A 25,236-nucleotide genomic window follows, 5' to 3' on the forward strand; every position below is an offset into this window, starting at 1 on the left:
GTAGTGGCAGCTCTGGGGTTGTACATGGTGCTGTTGTAGGTGTGATCTCATTGACTCTGTTCAACCTGTGATCTTTAACAGCCGCCTACTTCCCGACAGGTGTAAAACTCTTCCTCTGTTATTTGAGGGGAAAACATACAGTCGTCCTCTTACCTGACATTCCTGAGTTTCTTTGACGAGTTTGTTTAGTTCTTGCCAACGGTTGTGAACTTGTTTTGTTATTTTATTTTTAAGAAAATGTTATATAAAAACCTGGGGAAAAAATTCTACGGCGTGTTGGTTTTTTGTCCTTCATCTGTAGTTGTGTATGTGTTAAATATCGCCTTGAACTGAAGCTTACAGACACAGCAGTGGTTTAGGTAAATTCAACTGGTTTTTACTTCTTCTACATTCATTTAATAAAGCATGTATGAAACAAAATCAGTCCAACCAATAACTACACCAATTATTTATTGGGTTAAAATGTTTAAAAATGCATTACACTCATTTGACCAAAACTTTAATAGGAAACCACAACAAGTCCAACCCATAGTCATATTCACAACTCCACATGTTGAACCCACCCTGTAGGGAACTCTTCAGCAGGCTAGAGAGGCTTCTGCCTGGTCCTGGTCGTACAGCGGATGGTGAGGAGCTAGGGAGGCTTCTTCCTGGTCGTACAGCGGAGGAGGAGGAGCTAGGGAGGCTTCTTCCTGGTCGTACAGCGGAGGAGGAGGAGCTAGGGAGGCTTCTTCCTGGTCGTACAGCGGAGGAGGAGGAGCTAGGGAGGCTTCTTCCTGGTCGTACAGCGGAGGAGGAGGAGCTAGGGAGGCTTCTTCCTGGTCGTACAGCGGAGGAGGAGGAGCTAGGGAGGCTTTTTCCTGGTCGTACAGCGGAGGAGGAGGAGCTAGGGAGGCTTCTGCCTTGTCCTGGTCGTACAGCGGAGGGTGAAGAGGAGGAGCTAGGGAGGCTTCTGCCTGGTCGTACAGCGGAGGGTGAGGAGGAGGAGCTAGGGAGGCTTCTGCCTTGTCCTGGTCGTACAGCGGAGGAATGTTCTTGGCAGGTTCTGTCTGTCCCATTCTGCGTCTCATCCATCCATTGATCGGACTGGCAGACTAGCAGATTCTATAGCCATTTCTCTGACACCAGTGTTTCAGAGCTGATAGGGGGTTTGTTCCAGTTCCCACGGACCAACCAATCCGGTGCCGAGTCAGGAAGTCCAAGACTGAAGGAAGGAAGCACTGGTCCTTTTCCAACATCTCTCATCCATTGGCCGTGGGAGAGCCGTGGTCTTCACTGGAGCGATTTGGAGAAGGGACTTGACAGCGCATCGTGTCAGGGTGGGTTAAGGATGGTAGGTGGTATAGGGGAGACGCTGAGGATGGTAGGTGGTATAGGGGAGACGCTGAGGATGGTAGGTGGTATAGGGGAGACGCTGAGGATGGTAGGTGGTATAGGGGAGATGGTCGAGAATGGTAGGTGGTATAGGGGAGACGTCGAGGATGGTTGGTGGTATAGGGGAGATGGTCGAGAATGGTAGGTGGTATAGGGGAGAAGTCGAGGATGGTATAGGGGAGATGTCGAGGATGGTATAGGGGAGACGCTATGGATGGTAGGTGGTGTAGGGGAGACGTTGAGGATGGTAGGTGGTATAGGGGAGACATTCAGGATGGTAGGTGGTATAGGGGAGATGGTCGAGAATGGTAGGTGGTATAGGGGAGAAGTCGAGGATGGTATAGGGGAGACGCTATGGATGGTAGGTGGTGTAGGGGAGATGTTGAGGATGGTAGGTGGTGTAGGGGAGATGTTGAGGATGGTAGGTGGTATAGGGGAGACGCTGAGGATGGTAGGTGGTATAGGGGAGACGTTGAGGATGGTTGGTGGTATAGGGGAGATGGTCGAGAATGGTAGGTGGTATAGGGGAGACGTTGAGGATGGTTGGTGGTATAGGGGAGATGGTCGAGAATGGTAGGTGGTATAGGGGAGACATTCAGGATGGTATAGGGGAGACGTCGAGGATGGTATAGGGGAGACGTCGAGGATGGTATAGGGGAGACGTCGAGGATGGTATAGGGGAGACGTCGAGGATGGTATAGGGGAGACGTCGAGGATGGTAGGTGGTGTAGGGGAGACATTGAGGATGGTAGGTGGTATAGGGGAGACATTCAGGATGGTATAGGGGAGACATTGAGGATGGTTGGTGGTATAGGGGAGATGGTCGAGAATGGTAGGTGGTATAGGGGAGAAGTCGAGGATGGTATAGGGGAGATGTCGAGGATGGTATAGGGGAGATGTCGAGGATGGTATAGGGGAGACGTTGAGGATGGTATAGGGGAAACGTCGAGGATGGTATAGGGGAGACGTCGAGGATGGTATAGGGGAGACGTCGAGGATGGTAGGTGGTGTAGGGGAGACGTCAGGGATGGTAGGTGGTATAGGGGAGACGTTAAGGATGGTAGGTGGTACAGGGGAGACGTTGAGGATGGTTTCGGGGAGATGTGTAGGATGGTATAGGGGAGACGTCAAGGATGGTATAGGAGAGACGTTGAGGATGGTAGGTGGTATAGGGGAGACGTTGAGGATGGTAGGTGGTATAGGGGAGATGTTGAGGATGGTAGGTGGTATAGGGGAGACGTTGAGGATGGTATAGGGGAGACGTTGAGGATGGTATAGGGGAGACGTTGAGGATGGTAGCTGGTACAGGGGAGACGTCGAGGATGGTATAGGGGAGATGTTGAGGATGGTATAGGGGAGACGTTGAGGATGGTATAGGGGAGACGTCGAGGATGGTAGCTGGTACAGGGGAGACGTTGAGGATGGTTTCGGGGAGATGTGTAGGATGGTATAGGGGAGACGTTGAGGATGGTAGGTGGTATAGGGGAGACGTTGAGGATGGTAGGTGGTATAGGGGAGACGTTGAGGTATAGGGGAGACGTCAAGGATGGTATAGGGGAGACGTCAAGGATGGTATAGGGGAGACGTCGAGGATGGTATAGGGGAGACGTCAAGGATGGTATAGGGGAGACGTCGAGGATGGTAGGTGGTGTAGGGGAGACGTCAGGGATGGTAGGTGGTATAGGGGAGACGTTGAGGATGGTAGGTGGTATAGGGGAGACGTTGAGGATGGTAGGTGGTATAGGGGAGACGTTGAGGATGGTAGGTGGTATAGGGGAGATGTTGAGGATGGTAGGTGGTATAGGGGAGACGTTGAGGATGGTATAGGGGAGACGTTGAGGATGGTATAGGGGAGACGTCGAGGATGGTATAGGGGAGACGTTGAGGATGGTAGGTGGTATAGGGGAGACGTTGAGGATGGTAGGTGGTATAGGGGAGACGTTGAGGATGGTAGGTGGTATAGGGGAGACGTTGAGGATGGTATAGGGGAGACGTTGAGGATGGTATAGGGGAGACGTTGAGGATGGTATAGGGGAGACGTCGAGGATGGTATAGGGGAGACGTCGAGGATGGTATAGGGGAGACGTCGAGGATGGTATAGGGGAGACTTCGAGGATGGTATAGGGGAGACGTCGAGGATGGTAGGGGAGACGTCAGGGATGGTAGGTGGTATAGGGAAGACGTCAAGGATGGTATAGGGGAGACGTCGAGGATGGTAGGTGGTACAGGGGAGACGTCGAGGATGGTATAGGGGAGACGTTGAGGATGGTAGGTGGTATAGGGGAGACGTTGAGGATGGTATAGGGGAGACGTTGAGGATGGTAGCTGGTACAGGGGAGACGTCGAGGATGGTATAGGGGAGACGTCGAGGATGGTATAGGGGAGACGTTGAGGATGGTAGGTGGTATAGGGGAGACGTCGAGGATGGTAGCTGGTACAGGGGAGACGTTGAGGATGGTTTCGGGGAGATTTGTAGGATGGTATAGGGGAGACGTTGAGGATGGTAGGTGGTATAGGGGAGACGTTGAGGATGGTAGGTGGTATAGGGGAGACGTTGAGGATGGTATAGGGGAGACGTCAAGGATGGTATAGGGGAGACGTCAAATGGTATAGGGGAAACGTCGAGGATGGTATAGGGGAGACGTCAAGGATGGTATAGGGGAGACGTCGAGGATGGTAGGTGGTGTAGGGGAGACGTCAGGGATGGTAGGTGGTATAGGGGAGACGTTGAGGATGGTAGGTGGTACAGGGGAGACGTTGAGGATGGTAGGTGGTATAGGGGAGACGTTGAGGATGGTAGGTGGTATAGGGGAGACGTTGAGGATGGTAGGTGGTATAGGGGAGATGTTGAGGATGGTAGGTGGTATAGGGGAGACGTTGAGGATGGTATAGGGGAGACGTTGAGGATGGTATAGGGGAGACGTCGAGGATGGTATAGGGGAGACGTCGAGGATGGTAGGTGGTATAGGGGAGACGTTGAGGATGGTAGGTGGTATAGGGGAGATGTTGAGGATGGTATAGGGGAGACGTTGAGGATGGTATAGGGGAGACGTTGAGGATGGTATAGGGGAGACGTCGAGGATGGTATAGGGGAGACGTCGAGGATGGTATAGGGGAGACGTCGAGGATGGTATAGGGGAGACGTCGAGGATGGTATAGGGGAGACGTCGAGGATGGTAGGGGAGACGTCGAGGATGGTATAGGGGAGACGTTGAGGATGGTAGGTGGTATAGGGGAGACGTCGAGGATGGTAGGTGGTATAGGGGAGACGTCGAGGATGGTAGGTGGTATAGGGGAGACGTTGAGGATGGTAGGTGGTATAGGGGAGACGTCGAGGATGGTAGGTGGTATAGGGGAGACGTCGAGGATGGTAGGTGGTATAGGGGAGACGTCGAGGATGGTAGGTGGTATAGGGGAGACGTCGAGGATGGTAGGTTGTATAGGGGAGACGTCGAGGATGGTAGGTGGTATAGGGGAGACATTAAGGGTGGTAAGCGTAACGAGGGAACATATTCAGTTGGTAGGATAGGGGAGAGTTGGAGTAGTGTAAATAAAACGTAATATTTTAAGAGATATTCGATGGGTTATGGAGAGGTGGCTCTGTGAGGTATGGTGACAGAAAAAGAGAGGTTATGTGTGTTTGATGCCTGAGAGTGAGAACTGTACATCTGGTAAGGAGTGGGGTGTGTTTAAAAAAAAAACATGGCCGACTCAGAAGAGACGGATGTTTCAGCAATACTGGGACATGGTCAGGAGAGGAAATTAGAGAAGCCTGAGACCTAGAGAGAGGGAAGAGGATAAGGATGGCTAACTGGTATGGACTGGTAGGTAGCAGTCTAATGTGAGGACTGGTAGGTAGGTAGCAGTCTAATGTGAGGACTGGACTGGTAGGTAGCAGTCTAATGTGAGGACTGGACTGGTAGGTAGCAGTCTAATGTGAGGACTGGACTGGTAGGTAGCAGTCTAATGTGAGGACTGGTAGGTAGGTAGCAGTCTAATGTGAGGACTGGACTGGTAGGTAGCAGTCTAATGTGAGGACTGGAAGGTAGCAGTCTAATGTGAGGACTGGTAGGTAGGTAGCAGTCTAATGTGAGGACTGGTAGGTAGCAGTCTAATGTGAGGACTGGACTGGTAGGTAGCAGTCTAATGTGAGGACTGGAAGGTAGCAGTCTAATGTGAGGACTGGAAGGTAGCAGTCTAATGTGAGAACTGGACTGGTAGGTAGCAGTCTAATGTGAGGATTGGACTGGTAGGTAGCAGTCTAATGTGAGGACTGGACTGGTAGGTAGCAGTCTAATGTGAGGACTGGAAGGTAGCAGTCTAATGTGAGGACTGGTAGGTAGCAGTCTAATGTGAGGAATGGACTGGTAGGTAGCAGTCTAATGTGAGGACTGGTAGGTAGCAGTCTAATGTGAGGACTGGACTGGTAGGAAGCAGTCTAATGTGAGGACTGGACTGGTAGGTAGCAGTCTAATGTGAGGACTGGTAGGTAGCAGTCTAATGTGAGGACTGGTAGGTAGGTAGCAGTCTAATGTGAGGACTGGACTGGTAGGTAGCAGTCTAATGTGAGGACTGGTAGGTAGCAGTCTAATGTGAGGACTGGTAGGTAGCAGTCTAATGTGAGGACTGGAAGGTAGCAGTCTAATGTGAGGACTGGTAGGTAGCAGTCTAATGTGAGGAATGGAAGGTAGCAGTCTAATGTGAGGACTGGACTGGTAGGAAGCAGTCTAATGTGAGGACTGTACTGGTAGGTAGCAGTCTAATGTGAGGACTGGTAGGTAGCAGTCTAATGTGAGGACTGGAAGGTAGCAGTTTAATGTGAGGACTGGACTGGTAGGAAGTAGTCTAATGTGAGGACTGGTAGGTAGGTAGCAGTCTAATGTGAGGACTGGACTGGTAGGTAGCAGTCTAATGTGAGGACTGGAAGGTAGCAGTCTAATGTGAGGACTGGTAGGTAGGTAGCAGTCTAATGTGAGGACTGGACTGGTAGGTAGCAGTCTAATGTGAGGACTGGAAGGTAGCAGTCTAATGTGAGGACTGGTAGGTAGCAGTCTAATGTGAGGAATGGACTGGTAGGTAGCAGTCTAATGTGAGGACTGGACTGGTAGGAAGCAGTCTAATGTGAGGACTGGACTGGAAGGTAGCAGTCTAATGTGAGGACTGGTAGGTAGCAGTCTAATGTGAGGAATTGACTGGTAGGTAGCAGTCTGTGAGGACTGGTAGGTAGGTAGCAGTCTAATGTGAGGACTGGTAGGTAGCAGTCTAATGTGAGGACTGGACTGGTAGGAAGCAGTCTAATGTGAGGACTGGACTGGTAGGTAGCAGTCTAATGTGAGGACTGGTAGGTAGCAGTCTAATGTGAGGACTGGACTGGTAGGAAGCAGTCTAATGTGAGGACTGGTAGGTAGGTAGCAGTCTAATGTGAGGACTGGTAGGTAGCAGTCTAATGTGAGGACTGGACTGGTAGGAAGTAGTCTAATGTGAGGACTGGTAGGTAGGTAGCAGTCTAATGTGAGGACTGGACTGGTAGGTAGCAGTCTAATGTGAGGACTGGAAGGTAGCAGTCTAATGTGAGGACTGGTAGGTAGGTAGCAGTCTAATGTGAGGACTGGACTGGTAGGTAGCAGTCTAATGTGAGGACTGGAAGGTAGCAGTCTAATGTGAGGACTGGTAGGTAGCAGTCTAATGTGAGGAATGGACTGGTAGGTAGCAGTCTAATGTGAGGACTGGACTGGTAGGAAGCAGTCTAATGTGAGGACTGGACTGGAAGGTAGCAGTCTAATGTGAGGACTGGTAGGTAGCAGTCTAATGTGAGGAATTGACTGGTAGGTAGCAGTCTGTGAGGACTGGTAGGTAGGTAGCAGTCTAATGTGAGGACTGGTAGGTAGCAGTCTAATGTGAGGACTGGACTGGTAGGAAGCAGTCTAATGTGAGGACTGGACTGGTAGGTAGCAGTCTAATGTGAGGACTGGTAGGTAGCAGTCTAATGTGAGGACTGGACTGGTAGGAAGCAGTCTAATGTGAGGACTGGACTGGTAGGAAGCAGTCTAATGTGAGGACTGGTAGGTAGGTAGCAGTCTAATGTGAGGACTGGTAGGTAGCAGTCTAATGTGAGGACTGGACTGGTAGGTAGCAGTCTAATGTGAGGACTGGACTGGTAGGTAGCAGTCTAATGTGAGGACTGGTAGGTAGCAGTCTAATGTGAGGACTGGACTGGTAGGAAGCAGTCTAATGTGAGGACTGGTAGGTAGCAGTCTAATGTGAGGAATTGACTGGTAGGTAGCAGTCTAATGTGAGGAATTGACTGGTAGGTAGCAGTCTGTGAGGACTGGTAGGTAGGTAGCAGTCTAATGTGAGGACTGGACTGGTAGGAAGCAGTCTAATGTGAGGACTGGACTGGTAGGTAGCAGTCTAATGTGAGGACTGGTAGGTAGCAGTCTAATGTGAGGACTGGACTGGTAGGAAGCAGTCTAATGTGAGGACTGTTAGGTAGGTAGCAGTCTAATGTGAGGACTGGACTGGTAGGTAGCAGTCTAATGTGAGGACTGGACTGGTAGGTAGCAGTCTAATGTGAGGACTGGACTGGTAGGTAGCAGTCTAATGTGAGGACTGGACTGGTAGGTAGCAGTCTAATGTGAGGACTGGACTGGTAGGTAGCCGTCTGTGAGGACTAGTAGGTAGGTAGCAGTCTAATGTGTGGACTGGACTGGTAGGTAGCAGTCAGTGAGGACTGGTAGGTAGCCATCTAATGTGAGGACTGGAAGGTAGCAGTCTAATTTGAGGACTGGTAGGTAGGTAGCAGTCTAATGTGAGGGCTGGACTGGTAGGTAGCAGTCTAATGTGAGGACTGGACTGGTAGGTAGCAGTCTAATGTGAGGACTGGACTGGTAGGTAGCAGTCTAATGTGAGGACTGGTAGGTAGCAGTCTAATGTAAGGACTGGTAGGTGGCAGTCTAATGTAAGGACTGGTAGGTAGCAGTCTAATGTGAGGACTGGACTGGTAGGAAGCAGTCTAATGTGAGGACTGGACTGGTAGGTAGCAGTCTAATGTGAGGACTGGAAGGTAGCAGTCTAATGTGAGGACTGGTAGGAAGTAGTCTAATGTGAGGACTGGTAAGTAGGTAGCAGTCTAATGTGAGGACTGGTAGGTAGCAGTCTAATGTGAGGACTGGACTGGTAGGAAGCAGTCTAATGTGAGGACTGGACTGGTAGGAAGCAGTCTAATGTGAGGACTGGACTGGTAGGAAGCAGTCTAATGTGAGGACTGGACTGGTAGGAAGCAGTCTAATGTGAGGACTGAGGGGTGAAGGAGCTGGTGGTACAGGCAGGGTTAGGGCTACGTTTTGGTACAGTCAGTATTGAGGTACATTCTGGTCATATTGTTCTGCTCTGTTCATGTGGGATGGGTCTCACCTGGGAGGACATCCGGCTGAGAAGACCTGTCTGGCAATCTAGGCATACATGGTCAGCTGGAGCCACTGGACAATGAGGAGAGACATAGAGGGGTAGTATCAGTCGGGACATAGAGGGGTCGTATCAGTCGGGACATAGAGGGGTAGTATCAGTCGGGACATAGAGGGGTAGTATCAGTCGGGACATAGAGGGGTAGTATCAGTCGGGACATAGAGGGGTAGTATCAGTCGGGACATAGAGGGGTCGTATCAGTCGGGACATAGAGGGGTAGTATCAGTCGGGACATAGAGGGGTCGTATCAGTCGGGACATAGAGGGGTCGTATCAGTCGGGACATAGAGGGGTAGTATCAGTCGGGACATAGAGGGGTAGTATCAGTCGGGACATAGAGGGGTAGTATCAGTCGGGACATAGAGGGGTACTATCAGTCGGGACATAGAGGGGTAGTATCAGTCGGGACATAGAGGGGTAGTATCAGTCGGGACATAGAGGGGTCGTATCAGTCGGGACATAGAGGGGTCGTATCAGTCGGGACATAGAGGGGTAGTATCAGTCGGGACATAGAGGGGTAGTATCAGTCGGGACATAGAGGGGTACTATCAGTCGGGACATAGAGGGGTAGTATCAGTCGGGACATAGAGGGGTCGTATCAGTCGGGACATAGAGGGGTAGTATCAGTCGGGACATAGAGGGGTAGTATCAGTCGGGACATAGAGGGGTACTATCAGTCGGGACATAGAGGGGTAGTATCAGTCGGGACATAGAGGGGTACTATCAGTCGGGACATAGAGGGGTCGGGACATAGAGGGGTAGTATCAGTCGGGACATAGAGGGGTAGTATCAGTCGGGACATAGAGGGGTAGTATCAGTCGGGACATAGAGGGGTAGTATCAGTCGGGACATAGAGGGGTAGTATCAGTCGGGACATAGAGGGGTAGTATCAGTCGGGACATAGAGGGGTACTATCAGTCGGGACATAGAGGGGTACTATCAGTCGGGACATAGAGGGGTAGTATCAGTCGGGACATAGAGGGGTAGTATCAGTCGGGACATAGAGGGGTCGTATCAGTCGGGACATAGAGTATCAGTTAGCGTGCTGACAAACATCTTCTGTCAAGACAGCCCCTAAGGCAATAGTAACATCATGTTTGTTCCACGTTATTCATCATCATACTGTGTAGCATTAGCATTAGCATTAGCAGCTTTACCTCCAAGACACTAAGTCTGATCGTACCATCCTGATCAAAGGCCTGGAACGCCCCTGCAAAAACAAAAACACCCCATTTCATCAATCAATAAAACATGAACATGGCAGACAGAATACGAAGGTGAAGTGCGTCAGTGACTTACTGAACATGGCTTCCAGCCGGACCAGACAGCTGATGAAGCTGTCAAAGTCTATGTTCATGCCCTCGTTGGCGTAACGCATTGTGATGATGTCATAGAGCTGATTGTTGAGACGGAAGCCTGAACGGGGCACAAGGACACAACAACTGAGTAGTGACATGACTGTAGACTGGTACAGAAACCTTTGTTTGCAATACAGAGATCATACGTTTCCTGTAGTTCTTGACCAGGTTTGCACACACTGCAGCAGGGATTTTGGCCCACTCCTCCATACAGACCTTCTCCAGATCCTTCAGGTTTCGGGGCTGTCGCTGGGCAATACGGACTTTCAGCTCCCTCCAAAGATTTTCTATTGGGTTCAGGTCGGGAGACTGGCTAGGCCACTCCAGGACCTTGAGATGCTTCTTACGGAGCCACTCCTTAGTTGCCCTGGCTGTGTGTTTCGGATCGTTGTCATGCTGGAAGACCCAGCCACGACCCATCTTCAATGCTCTTACTGAGGGAAGCAGGTTGTTGGCCAAGATCTCGCGATACATGGCCCCATCCATCCTCCCCTCAATACGGTGCAGTCGTCCTGTCCCCTTTGCAGAAAAGCATCCCCAAAGAATGATGTTTCCACCTCCATGCTTCACGGTTGGGATGGTGTTCTTGAGGTTGTACTCATCCTTCTTCTTCCTCCAAACACGGCGAGTGGAGTTTAGACCAAAAAGCTCTATTTTTGTCTCAGACCACATGACCTTCTCCCATTCCTCCTCTGGATCATCCAGATGGTCATTGGCAAACTTTAGACGGGCCTGGACATGCGCTGGCTTGAGCAGGGGGACCTTGTGTGCGCTGCAGGATTTTAATCCATGACGGCGTAGTGTGTTACTAATGGTTTTCTTTGAGACTGTGGTCCCAGCTCTCTTCAGGTCATTGACCAGGTCCTGCCGTGTAGTTCTGGGCTGACCCCTCACCTTCCTCATGATCATTGATGCCCCACGAGGTGAGATCTTGCATGGAGCCCCAGACCGAGGGTGATTGACCGTCATCTTGAACTTCTTCCATTTTCTTATAATTGCGCCAACAGTTGTTGCCTTCTCACCAAGCTGCTTGCCTATTGTCCTGTGGCCCATCACAGCCTTGTGCAGGTCTACAATTTTCTCCCTGATGTCCTTACACAGCTCTGTGGTCTTGGCCATTGTGGAGAGGTTGGAGTCTGTTTGAGTGTGTGGACAGGTGTCTTTTATACAGGTAACGAGTTCAAACAGGTGCAGTTAATACAGGTAATGATGGAGAACAGGAGGGCTTCTTAAAGAAAAACTAACAGGTCTGTGAGAGCCGGAATTCTTACTGGTTGGTAGGTGATCAAATACTTATGTCATGCAATAAAATGCAAATTAATTACTTAAAAATCATACAATGTGATTTTCTGGATTTTTGTTTTAGATTCCGTCTCTCATGGTTGAAGTGTACCTATGATAAAAATTACAGACCTTTACATGCTTTGTAAGTAGGAAAACCTGCAAAATCGGCAGTGTATCAAATACTTGTTCTCCCCACTGTATATATATATGGTCCCACAGTTGACAGTTCATGTCAGAGCAAAAACCAAGCCACGAGGTTGAAGGAATTGTCCGTAGAGTTCCGAGACAGGATTGTGTCGAGACACAGATCTGGGGAAGGGTACGAAAACATTTCTGCAGCATTGAAGGTACCCAAGAACACAGTGGCCTCCATTATTCTTAAATGGAAGAAGTTTGGAACCACCAAGACTCTTCCTAGAGCTGACCGCCCGGCCAAACTGAGCAATCGGGGAAGAATGGCTTTGGTCAGGGAGGTGACCAAGAACCCGATGGTCACTCTGACAGAGCTCTAGAGTTCCTCTGTGGAGATGGTTGTCCTTCTGGAATGTTCTCCCATCTCTGCAGCACTCCACCAATCAGGCCTTTATGATAGAAGGAAGCCACTCCTCAGTAAAATGCACATGACACATCTGGAGGAAACCTGGCACCATCCCTACGGTGAAGCATGGTGCTGGCAGCATCATGCTGTGGGGATCCTAGTCAGGATTTAGGGAAAGATGAATGGAGCAAAGTACAGAGAGATCCTTGATGAAAACCTGCTCCAGAGCGCTCAGGACCTCAGACTGGGGTGAAGGTTCACCTTCCAAATACAGGTGTGCCAAGCTTGTAGCGTTATACCCAAGAAGACTTGAGGTTGTAATCACTGCCAAAGGTGCTTCAACGATGTACTGAGTAAATGGTCTGAATACTTATGTAAATGTGATATTTTATTTTTAATAAATTTGCGAAAATGTCTAAAAACCTGTTTGCATCGTCATTATGGGGTATTGTGATGCCATTATGTGGTATTGTGATGCCATTATGGGGTATTGTGATGCCATTATGGGGTATTGTGATGTCATTATGGGGTTTTATGTGTAGATTGATGAATCCATTTTAGAATAAGGCTGTAACGTAACAAAGTGTGAAAAAGGTGGAGGGGTCTGAATACCTTCCCGAATACACTGTATATCTACTGTAGTACTCTATGTTATTAAGAAGTTAACTTCATTGCTGAAAGTGTTCTGGAACGTAAAGGGTATCAATCACCCTTATGAAGATACATAATATGATATCCTTCCTGGAAAGGAGAGGTCGGCTAGTTGCTTTCTACAGGGCTGTGGTAAGATAAACATAACCGTTTTCCAAAAAAGTAAAAAGTACCCAATTGTCATAATTAAAAAGTACCCAATTGTCATAATTGAGTAAAAGTAAACAGGAAATTACTAAATTAAAAGTGAAAGTCCCGGGTGGCGTAGCGCTCTAAGGCACTGCGTCTCTGCGTGAGGCGTTACTACAGACACCCTGGTTCAAATCCAGGCTGTATCACAACCGGACGTGATTGGAAGTCCCATAAGGCGGCACACAATTGTCCCAGCATCGTCCGGGTTTGGCCGGTGTAGGCCGTCATTGTAAATAAGAATTTGTTCTTAACTGACTTGCCTAGTTAAATAAAGGTTAAATAAAAAAAATGGATGGAGTAAATGGTACATTATTTTCTTTACGAATGTATTAAAGTAAAAGTTGTCAAAAATACAAATGGTAAAGTACAGATACCCCCAAAAAACGACTTAAGTAAAAATACTTTAAAGTACTACTTAAGTACTTTACACCACTGCTATAGAGGACATGTCTTTCCATCTTGTTGTAGATGCTGAAACAGGGATACAATCTACCTGTCTATTCTATTCTATCGTATCTGGTAACTAACCTGCATCGTTGACGGCATTCCTCATCTCGTAGCTGTTGATGATACCAGCCTCGTCCGAGCTATAGTGTCGAAAGATTCCCTGAGAAACAGAGCATTTATTAAATCTACAAATCTGACCCTATTTACAGTGTCATCGGGAGTGGAGAGAAACACAGTATTCTGAAGAAGAAGATGAGGATGATGAAGAAGAGCATTCTCACCTGCCACTGTTTGATCTTGTTCCAGAGATGTCTGAACTCCTGCAGGTTAAGTCTACCAGTCCCGTCCATCTAGACGTTAGCTTTAGTTAAGACCACAGTGGGCGGACGTCAACATGGAAACTCACAATCACTTCCTGTCAACAAAGTCACGTACTCTGAATAAGCTTTTTCAACACTTCCTGGTTGTTACGTTAATATACGTCATCAGTTATTTTCTGTAACACCCTCGGGCACGGGCTACTGAGAACTACTGCAGTAAAAGGTGTATTTGGCCCTGATGTTTGTCCGCCGTAGGCCATGTCTGTAGTCCCAACAGGCTGTGTTCTCTCTAGATTATTCAGACCTCTCATGGGGACCCACAACCGCTGCACGTTCTACATGTTTTCCTGAGCACATCTCATTCAAATTGTAAACTAATCCTCAAGCCCTTTTACTAAGTGAATAAGGTGAGCTAGTTCAGGACTACAACTAAATTGTGAAAATGTCTGGGGGGTCCTGAGGAGAGGTTTGAGAACCACTGCTGTAGACTACACAACCTGATCTGGGAGGGTCTCTGTCTACAGACAACACAACCTGACCTGGGAGGGTCTCTATCTACAGACAACACAACCTGACCTGGGAGGGTCTCTATCTACAGACAACACAACCTGACTTGGGAGGGTCTCTATCTACAGACAACACAACCTGACCTGGGAGGGTCTCTATCTACAGACAACACAACCTGACCTGGGCGGGTCTCTATCTACAGACAACCTGACCTGGGAGGGTCTCTATCTACAGACAACCTGACCTGGGAGGGTCTCTATCTACAGACAACACAACCTGACCTGGGAGGGTCTCTATCTACAGACAACACAACCTGACCTGGGAGGGTCTCTATCTACAGACAACACAACCTGACCTGGGAGGGTCTGACAACACAACCTGACCTGGGAGGGTCTGACAACACAACCTGACCTGGGAGGGTCTCTATCTACAGACTACACTACCTGACCTGGGAGGGTCTCTATCTACAGACAACACAACCTGACCTGGGAGGGTCTCTATCTACAGACAACACAACCTGACCTGGGAGGGTCTGACAACACAACCTGACCTGGGAGGGTCTCTATCTACAGACAACACAACCTGACCTGGGAGGGTCTGACAACACAACCTGACCTGGGAGGGTCTCTATCTACAGACAACACAACCTGACCTGGGAGGGTCTCTATCTACAGACAACACAACCTGACCTGGGAGGGTCTCTATCTACAGACAACACAACCTGACCTGGGAGGGTCTGACAACACAACCTGACCTGGGAGGGTCTCTATCTACAGACTACACAACCTGACCTGGGAGGGTCTCTATCTACAGACCACACAACCTGACCTGGGAGGGTCTCTATCTACAGACAACACAACCTGACCTGGGAGGGTCTCTATCTACAGACAACACAGATACAGAGGATACGTCCATGAGAGAGATCATGCTCCTGCAGCTCTCCAGGCTAAAACCCTCTGTGTTCAGGTCCTTATCTGTGGGAAAGAGAGAGAGAGGTACTATAACTAATCAACCAATCACTAACAAACCCTAACTTAGTTGAATCAAGTGTCAGCGCAGGGCTATTCTGTCATTGACAGACTACGTAAACATAAACGGGGCCTTGTTGACGCCCTTCTCTAAGGATGCAGAAGATGACTGTAATGTGTAGTTTTAGGATGTTTCTTAAATATGCATGTGAATTGGAGCGCACAGCGGTCGGAGAGAACGAGTCCAATTCAAAGTATGCGAAACGGAGCGCGGAGGGCCCTTCTTAGATGCGTACTTGGTTTGCATACATCGACGCAATCTTCAACTGAAATATTCCCGGGATTGTTGACATAATGTAATGCAACCACGTAAAAAAAAAAAAACGACGGAACATTTCCTGAAAAAATAAATGGCGACTGGTTTTGAGCTGAAGCGAAAGAAATTTAACTCTGACTAAAGAATGCAAAGTTGTCCATTCACATCTCATAAATTGCCTGACAACAATAGTTTATCTTTAATACGTTAATAAATACATACTGTGTTCATTTGGGCATGTTTACCTGCCTACAATACCAACTGTAGTGTCGTAGATAGCTGGCTAACTGACGAAGAATTGGTAGCTAGCTAGCTACCCACAAAAAATCTTAAGCTAACTTTGGCCATCTATTAGTTTTTAGTTTTGGGTCGTTTTTTACATGTAAAACTAGCTGGCTCGCTAGATTTTTTTTATTTTTTATTTTTTTATTTAACCTTTATTTAACCAGGTAGGCAAATTGAGAACACGTTCTCATTTACAATTGCGACCTGGCCAAGATAAAGCAAAGCAGTTCGACACATACAACAACACATAGTTACACATGGAGTAAAACAAACATATAGTCAATAATACAGTGAAAAAAATAAGTCTATATACAATGTGAGCAAGTGAGGTGAGATAAGGGAGGTGAAGGCAAACAAATATATGTATAAATAAATAAAAATATAAAAAGGCCATGGAGGCGAAGTGAATACAACACAGCAAGTAAAATAAAAAAATAAAAAACACTGGAATGGTTGGTTTGCAGTGGGAGAAAGCGCAAAGTAGAGACAGAAATAATGGGGTGCAAAGGAGCTAAATAAATAAATAAATACAGTAGGTAAAGAGGTAGTTGTTTGGGCTAAATTATAGATGGGCTATGTACAGGTGCAGTAATCTATGAGCTGCTCTGACAGCTGGTGCTTAAAGCTAGTGAGGGAGATAAGTGTTTCCAGTTTCAGAGATTTTTGTAGTTCGTTCCAGTCATTGGCAGCAGAGAACTGGAAGGAGAGGCGTCCAAAGGAAGAATTGGTTTTGGGGGTGACTAGAGAGATATACCTGCTGGAGCGCGTGCTACAGGTAGGTGCTGCTATGGTGACCAGCGAGCTGAGATAAGGGGGGACTTTACCTAGCAGGGTCTTGTAGATGACCTGGAACCAGTGGGTTTGGCGACGAGTATGAAGCGAGGGCCAGCCAACGAGAGTGTACAGGTCGCAGTGGTGGGTAGTATATGGGGCTTTGGTGACAAAACGGATGGCACTGTGATAGACTGCATCCAATTTATTGAGTAGGGTTTTGGAGGCTATTTTGTAAATGACATCACCGAAGTCGAGGATTGGTAGGATGGTCAGTTTTACAAGGGTATGTTTGGCAGCATGAGTGAAGGATGCTTTGTTGCGGAATAGGAAGCCAATTCTAGATTTGACTTTGGATTGGAGATGTTTGATGTGAGTCTGGAAGGAGAGTTTACAGTCTAACCAGACACCTAGGTATTTGTAGTTGTCCACATATTCTAAGTCAGAGCCGTCCAGAGTAGTGATGTTGGACAGGCGGGCAGGTGCAGGCAGCGATCGGTTGAAGAGCATGCATTAAGTTTTACTTGTATTTAAGAGCAATTGGAGGCCACGGAAGGAGAGTTGTATGGCATTGAAGCTCGCCTGGAGGGTTGTTAACACAGTGTCAAAAGAAGGGCCAGAAGTATACAGAATAGTGTCGTCTGCGTAGAGGTGGATCAGAGACTCACCAGCAGCAAGAGCGACATCATTGATGTATACAGAGAAGAGATACTTCTCTGTATACATTCACATATTCATATTCATATTCACATATAGCTTGCTGATAATTATGAAGTAAAACTTTAAGATTTAGGTATATCTTGTTTCGCCTGTTTTGGTCAAAGGTAACGTTGATGCATTAACGTTAGTGTAACGCGAACCAGGGACCCTCTGCACACATCAACAACAGTCACCCACGAAGCATCGTTACCCATCGCTCCACAAAAGCCGCGGCCCTTGCAGAGCAAGGGGAACCACTACTTCACGGTCTCAAAGCGAGTGACGTAACCGATTGAAACGCTATTACCGCGCACCACCGCTAACTAGCTAGCCATTTCACATCCGTTACACTAGCACAGAGTGCTTCTCAAATGTGACATTTTATGCATTTTCCACACTATCGTCCTCACAAGAACGTACTCAAGAGAACCTCCTCGGAGAACGTTCCTCAAGAGAACCTCCTCGGAGAACCTACTCAAGAGAACCTCCTCGGAGAACGTTCCTCAAGAGAACCTCCTCGGAGAACCTACTCAAGGGAACCTCCTCGGAGAACGTTCCTCAAGAGAACCTCCTCGGAGAACCTATTCAAGGGAACCTCCTCGGAGAACGTTCCTCAAGGGAACCTCCTCGCAGAACGTTCCTCAAGAGAACCTCCTCTGAGAACCTACTCAAGTGAACCTCCTCGCAGAACGTTCCTCAAGAGAACCTCCTCGGAGAACCTCAAGTGAACCTCCTCGGAGAACGTTCCTCAAGGGAACCTCCTCGGAGAACGTTCCTCAATGGAACCTCCTCGGAGAACCTACTCAAGAGAACCTCCTCGGAGAACGTTCCTCAAGAGAACCTCCTCGGAGAACGAACTCAGAACATAAGCGTGTGAAGCACGGTTGTATGCATATTGAGAAACACGCTTAGTCTTACGTATGGAGACAACCCTGTTGAGTACATTCTTCAGCTCGTTGGCGGTAATTTCCATTTCCTGTGAGAGGAGAAAGCAGAAGAAGGACATATGGACTCACCTGAGTCTATATCTGGACACTTATAACATTTTTAACATGAACATTGTTATTGTCTCAATGCCAGTAGTTTTTTTTGTGTTTATCTATTGATGTCCGAAAGCCTCCTCACCTGATACATAGAACCTCATCAAATTAATTTGATAACCAGATCTGAGTTCAAATCGTTTGACTCTTTTTGTTGTTGATAATACTTAAAACATTTGATTGAGCCATTCATTTCACCAGGCAAGCTCAGTCAAGTGTAGATAAAGTATATGAACCAATATCTGATAACAACAGTAACAGGACAGATATATACAGGAGGTCTGATAACAACAGTAACAGGACAGATATATACAGGAGGTCTGATAACAACAGTAACAGGACAGATATATACAGGAGGTCTGATAACAACAGTAACAGGACAGATATATACAGGAGGTCTGATAACAACAGTAACAGAACAGATATACAGGAGGTCTGATAACAACAGGACATATATATACAGGAGGTCTGATAACAACAGGACAGATATACAGGAGGTCTGATAACAACAGGACAATTATACAGGAGGTCTGATAACAACAGTAACAGGACAGATATACAGGAGGTCTGATAACAACAGTACAGTTATACAGGAGGTCTGATAACAACCGGACAGTTATACAGGAGGTCTGATAACAACAGTAACAGGACAGATATATACAGGAGGTCTGATAAGAACAGTAACAGGACAGATATATACAGGAGGTCTGATAAGAACAGTAACAGGACAGATATACAGGAGGTCTGATAACAACAGGACAGTTATACAGGAGGTCTGATAACAACAGGACAGATATACAGGAGGTCTGATAACAACAGGACAGTTATACAGGAGGTCTGATAACAACACTAACAGGACAGATATATACAGGAGGTCTGATAAGAACAGTAACAGATATACAGGAGGTCTGATAACAACAGTAACAGGACAGATATACAGGAGGTCTGATAACAACAGTAACAGGACAGATATACAGGAGGTCTGATAACAACAGGACAGTTATACAGGAGGTCTGATAACAACAGGACAGTTATACAGGAGGTCTGATAACAACAGGACAGTTATACAAGAGGTCTGATAACAACAGGACAGTTATACAGGAGGTCTGATAACAGGACAGTTATACAGGAGGTCTGATAACAACAGGACAGTTATACAGGAGGTCTGATAACAACAGAACAGTTATACAGGAGGTCTGATAACAACAGTAACAGGTGTGGGAGTAAATGAGACACATAGATAACACATAGATGTATAGGACAGCACATAGACGTATAGGACAGCACATAGACATATAGGACAGCTGAACATTAAAAACAGACCACAGGAAGACAGGGAGACATAGGCGCCTAAGACAACTGGACACACTAAGGATAGGGGAGACACAGAGTCTGCTGATTCCAATAAAGGCAAACAAAACAAAGAGTACATTGACACATCAATGAAAGGAAGAGACACAGTCTGCTGAATCCAATAAAGGCAAACAAAACAAAGAGTACATTGACACATTAATGAAAGGAAGAGACACAGAGTCTGCTGGTTCCAATAACGGCAAACAAAACAAAGAGTACATTGACACATCAATGAAAGGAAGAGACACAGTCTGCTGATTCCAATGAAGGCAAACAAAACAAAGAGTACATTGACACATTAATGAAAGGAAGAGACCCATGGTCTGCTGACACACTAATGATAGAGGGACCCATAGTCAGCTGCTTCTAAAAAGACGTAGGCCTATAGGATAGATAGACATATATTATTTTTAGGATAAGAGAGGGTCCGGCCACCATTATAATCTAACTGAAAGCAGATATGGGCGTTATTGGGCGTGAACAAGCAGGAAGCCTGAACTAAAAGATAATGCTGGCGAATGACTTAAGGGAAGAAACTTCATTTGCATGAGGGATGGACATAATGCTATGTGTGTATAAATATAAGAGCTAGGGCTCTGGGAAACGGTGTGTGTTCCGCGGACCATTCCGGCTTGCTATACTCTGTATTAAAAGCCTATTTGATTTCACAAGTTCTTGTAAGCGTTATATTTGAACCGATTTTCCACGACATAACTTGGCGAGCTTGGCCAGGAGTGACAGGGACTGGGACGTTCTTGGCTGACGACGGGTTCTTTGGGCAATCTGGCAAACAAGGGTGGCCACCCAACTATAACAAGGTAAGCAAGTTCTTACAATAGTTGAAATGTTTGTGTAGATTGCTTCAGGGATCCCGTCTCAGCAGGAGGGACGTCAAGTAGGTCTCTCTCTCAAATTTCCTAAAAACAATAAGAACGAAAGAACTTTTGAAATTCAATAAATTTGCATGTATGTGTAAGCTTGGGAATTGTATAGCAAATATAGATGTACACGCATGTCTAGTGACTGAGTGAACGGGAGCTGTGAACTTCGGGTGTTTGGGCGGAGGGGGCGGGGCATTTGCACAGGTCGGACTGCTTGAACGGACCCACGTGTCTGGTTTGATTGGGGGAGTTGTTCCGTCTGATTCTGCTTGGCCGGGCTCGACCGTTTCGGGAACTGTTTTGAGATGTGCGTAAACACACCTCAATCAACCTGAGCGAGCGACCCGTGTCGGGTGTGTGATTCGGACTGCCCCTCTCGTTGGGCCATTCATGTTGGGGGCTTTGTGTGGGCTAGCTAGTGCGACTGTTCGTACCCTCTGGCTGAGCGGCTGGGCTCAGGCGCAGGGCTACAGCTGCCTGCTTATACGGTTAAAACATAAATAAGTAGTTAAATAAATATTCATGGATACCGCTCCAAAGAGGGGGACTGAACGGGTGAATATTTAGAACGCAGGAAGAACGCTGGCCTGATTGTGCGGCGTTCAACTGCAAAAGAAATCCTGCTGATAAGAAACGCTCCGTCTAGCTAAACGGGGGGTTGTAAATCAGTAGGTCACGCCACGATATTGCTCTAATATAGAATAGAGATCAGTAATAAATAAAAATAATTAAAGAGGCATTAACCGAATAGTATAATACGAATAGAACAGTGTGTAACAAAAGAGAAAGCAGAATCGCCAATAAACCTAAATTATACTATAACGTTAAAAACGAATCTAGGTTAGTTGAGATAAAGAGTGATAAATAAGTGAAATCCAGGACACATTAAAAATTCATGAACAGTATAAACAGAGTAAGAGGGGAAAAAAAACAGGCGCTAGTCACTCTGTGTTCACAAGAATCTACGGTCTAATAATAGCCTGAAGGGCAGAGAGGGGTGCAAAATATTGTGGCCAGGGTAAGAGAGGAAAGAAAGAGAGGCTTGCCTCATTAATAAATTTACCATAGGATCAAACAACAAGAATATAGAGTAGAGATAAGAAGTATAGACAATATAAATAAATAAAGGTAAAAGTAAGACATTAGATAGAGATCTTAAAAATTGATTAGAACTGTAATAACAGAACAACCCAAACGAATAAAATGTTTAGAACACCAGTAGAGATCTTAGGGGCAAGACATCCCTTGAGCAAAGAAGAAATAATAGAAACTTCCATAAAATGGGAGAAACGCACAAGAAAACTCAACACCAAATGGCCAGCGGTGGGAACATTGGATGTCTCTCTGTGTGAGGAAATGGAGACACTGATAAAAAACCACAAACCAAATGACAAGAAACAAAAAAGGAGGAATAAGCGAGAAAGAGAGAATGAAATACTGAAAATGTTCAAAGAAGAAGGAACTGGTTTGTTGAACAGCATGAAAACAGCAAGAGAAATGCTGAAGAAAGATGACAAAACAACGAAGAGAAAAGGAGAATGGGTGACCAACCTCCCACCCCTATTTATGGATATAAAAGGTGAAATAAAGATAACAGAAAGAGAAGAGACGGCCGTGCCTGAAGCAGCACGCGCACCTTCTCGTTCAACAGAAAAAGACAAGAAAAGGACTCCAAAAGAACCTAGGATGGAGGAAGATTTCAATTGCTATGGGGGCCTGAGACAAACCCTGGCAGAAATAGAAAGGGGAATGGAAGGTGAGGGGCCACCAGATTATATAATTAAAAAAAGGAAAGAAGACAGAAAGGAAGAATGCCTTAGAAAAGGCCTGGAGATGTTAATAGATTATCATAAAGAACAGAGTTGCAGTGATTCAGAGGAAGAAGAGGAAGTGAGCGTTGGATACAATGAAGGGGAAAGAGAAGAAAAATGTCAAAAGTCAATGCAACTGGAGGAATGTGACGGGCAGGGGTTAAAAATAGGAAAGAGTAGGGGAAGGCAGAAACAAGGTCTGTCTCACAAACCATATGAGGGCCTGAGGAGTAGGTCTGCAGAAGGCTATTTTGGAATTCATAGAAAGGGGTCAGAGAAAGAAAAAGTTTACTATGCAGGGCAGTGCCCAATTCTGATAAAAGGTACCCAGGGACATTATACACCATGGGCTACACAGGACCTGGAGGGGTTGGTTGGCCGTCTACCAGATCTAGATGAGGGGGCGGGTAAATGGATCAGAACCTTTGAAGAACATACAGTGGGGAATTTGCTGGCGGTGGGCGACATAAGGGCACTACTGGCCAGGGTGACGAGCATGCGTACTATGGGAGAGATCATGCAGGACGGTGGCATCGATGGCACAAATGGGGGAGTGATAAATGATGGATTACTGTTCAACAGATACAGACCAGCCATCTGGCGCGCTTTAAGAGAAGCATATCCAATAAAAGTGGATCCCAAAGCACTAAGAGGTGAAGCTATCGGGGCCACAGAAAACCCAGCCACCTACCTACATGGACAGCTGAAAAGGTGGAGGATGGAAACAGAACAAGATCCGGAGGGGAATGAACTAATGACGACTATTTTCCGGAATTCAGTGATAGAAGCCATGCCCCAGCCAGTGAAAAGCAGGTTGGAGGATGTGGTGGGACTTACTTCAAAACCTTACAGGGAATTCTGTGACTATGTGGTCCACGCAGTGGAGAAACACAGAAAGGATGAACAGAGACAGATGGATCAAGGGAGAGACATTCAGAGAAGACTGACCCAGCTGCAGTTGAATGAACTAACCAACAAAGGGAAGAAGAAAAGTCCAGCCTGTCGTCACGACCCCTGGGCCAAAGATGGGAACAATGGCTGCTGTCTCCCCAGGAGAGCCACAGCTGTTCGGCCCTGGTCGGGCCCAAGTGTCAACTGCACCGCCAGTAGTAAATGTGTATACACAGCCCCCGAAGGGGAATGGTGGGAAAAAACAACAGAAAAATGTACAATCTGATAAAGGCAAGGGACCCGAGGACCCCCGAGGGCCACCTGGCACCTGTTGGGGATGTAATCAAACAGGGCACAACAGACGAGAGTGCCCTATACGCCCATGGCAGGATCGGACGGAAGGAAATAGAAATAGCAGACCACCAACAACAAGTAATGCCCCAAACTACCAACAAAATCAGAATGGTTGGAATCCAAATAACGAATGGCGGGGCAACCCCAACCAACCTTCAGGCCCTGTGAACACATGGTCAGGGCCTAATCAACAAAACTAGGGATGCCCAGGGAATCCTAAAGGGGAGGGTCAGTTTCCAATAATAACAACAGGGGCTGACCAAGAACCTATACTGCAGGTTCAGATAGAAAACAAAGGTACGCCCATGATGATAGATACTGGAGCCACTTACACATGTGTAAGTCCAGAATATGCCTCTCATCTCCCCATGTCGGGTAAATATGCCAAAACAATAGGATTCTCGGGAAATACGCAGTTAATTCCAATGACCGCTCCAGTTCGTCTAACAACTGACGGTAAATCAGTCACAATTCCAATCTTAGTGTCAGATCAAACACAGATTAATCTATTAGGAATAGACACACTATGCAAGATGGGCATACAAATTAAATGTTCTCCCGATGGAGTAATAATTGAAAGAACAGGATTACAATTACCAGTGATGGCTACAGAAGGAACAGCTAATGTATATTGGCTAGGAGGCATTGAAGCAGATGTAGATAGAACTGTCAGGAAATGGGGTAAATTCATCCAGGCCCAAATACCTAAAGCAGTTAGAGCAAATTCTGAATATCATTGCACAATGCAATTTGACCCACACCAGGATCCATTACTAGAACAACTTTGGGTTATGGGGGCAAATGGAAGGAAAGCACCAATAATGTCTCAATATATAGTTATTGGAAAGCAGGGAGCCGCAATGGATGTGATGGACGGAGACGGGTCTGAATTTGTGCAGAAATGGTTCAATGTCTCTGACTCTGTCCCTCACATTACATTGCTGGTAAAACAGGGTTATACATCTAAAGATCTAGGATCAATGATGAAGGAAGCTGGGAAAAAGAGGTGGGATAAAACGGACAATCCATTAATCTTTCATTCAAAGGATAAATCATTTATCAAAATAGTTACCACTACTATGTTGATTGGAGATCCAAGGGAGGTAGAGGTTAGTGCAGGCCAGCAGGTAGTGTTAGGTGAAGGACTAGGACTAATTAGTGAACTTAGAGCAGAAATGGAGAAGACCATACCAACCGAGGTATGGTCGCAACACGATACAGACGTCGGGCTAGTTAAATCTGCTAGTCCTGTTTGTGTCAAAATAAAACCTGACGCCAAACTTCCATGGAAAACCCAGTATCCTATGAAGCCTGAGGCTGAAGAAGGGATAAGATTGACAATAGAAGGACTGCTCAGGGCAGGTGTATTGATAGAGATGCCCAGTTGTTGCAATACACCCTTGCTACCTGTTCTTAAAGCCGATGGTAAAAAATGGAGACTGGTCCATGACCTAAGAGCTATTAACGATAACGATAGGATTGTCCTGCTGAAGTCCCAAACCCTCACACGCTGCTGACCAATGTTCCCCCGGATGCCAAATACTTCACGGTTATTGACCTATGTGGAGCGTTTTTTAGTATACCCCTGGCGGAGGAGTGCAGACATTTGTTTGCGTTTAGATATAGGGGCAAAACTCTGTCTTATACTAGAACGCCACAAGGATTTAAGCATCTTTTCAATCAAATATTGAGAGCTGATTTGGAGGAATTAATGTTAGATGGCACACTGATCC

At 46.8% G+C, this 25,236-nt stretch overlaps 1 protein-coding gene across 1 annotated transcript in view; it reads right to left on the reverse strand.

Moving 5' to 3' along the window:
* Positions 1 to 4,624: 4,624 nt before the first annotated feature.
* capn3a (calpain 3a, (p94)) overlaps positions 4,625 to 25,236 on the reverse strand; it is a 77,402-nt gene continuing 56,790 nt past the window's right edge. Inside the window, exons 15-22 of the mRNA XM_071382503.1 lie at positions 18,092 to 18,149; positions 15,044 to 15,108; positions 13,589 to 13,657; positions 13,389 to 13,467; positions 10,137 to 10,253; positions 9,995 to 10,047; positions 8,788 to 8,852; positions 4,625 to 5,153 (exon numbers count right to left, since the gene is read on the reverse strand). Of these exons, the coding sequence (XP_071238604.1) occupies positions 8,826 to 8,852; positions 9,995 to 10,047; positions 10,137 to 10,253; positions 13,389 to 13,467; positions 13,589 to 13,657; positions 15,044 to 15,108; positions 18,092 to 18,149 (468 nt within the window). The 3' untranslated portion in view covers positions 4,625 to 5,153; positions 8,788 to 8,825. The remainder of the gene's footprint in view (positions 5,154 to 8,787; positions 8,853 to 9,994; positions 10,048 to 10,136; positions 10,254 to 13,388; positions 13,468 to 13,588; positions 13,658 to 15,043; positions 15,109 to 18,091; positions 18,150 to 25,236) is intronic.

Source organism: Salvelinus alpinus, chromosome 34 (genome assembly GCF_045679555.1).
Source record: "Salvelinus alpinus chromosome 34, SLU_Salpinus.1, whole genome shotgun sequence".
NCBI lineage: Eukaryota > Metazoa > Chordata > Actinopteri > Salmoniformes > Salmonidae > Salvelinus > Salvelinus alpinus.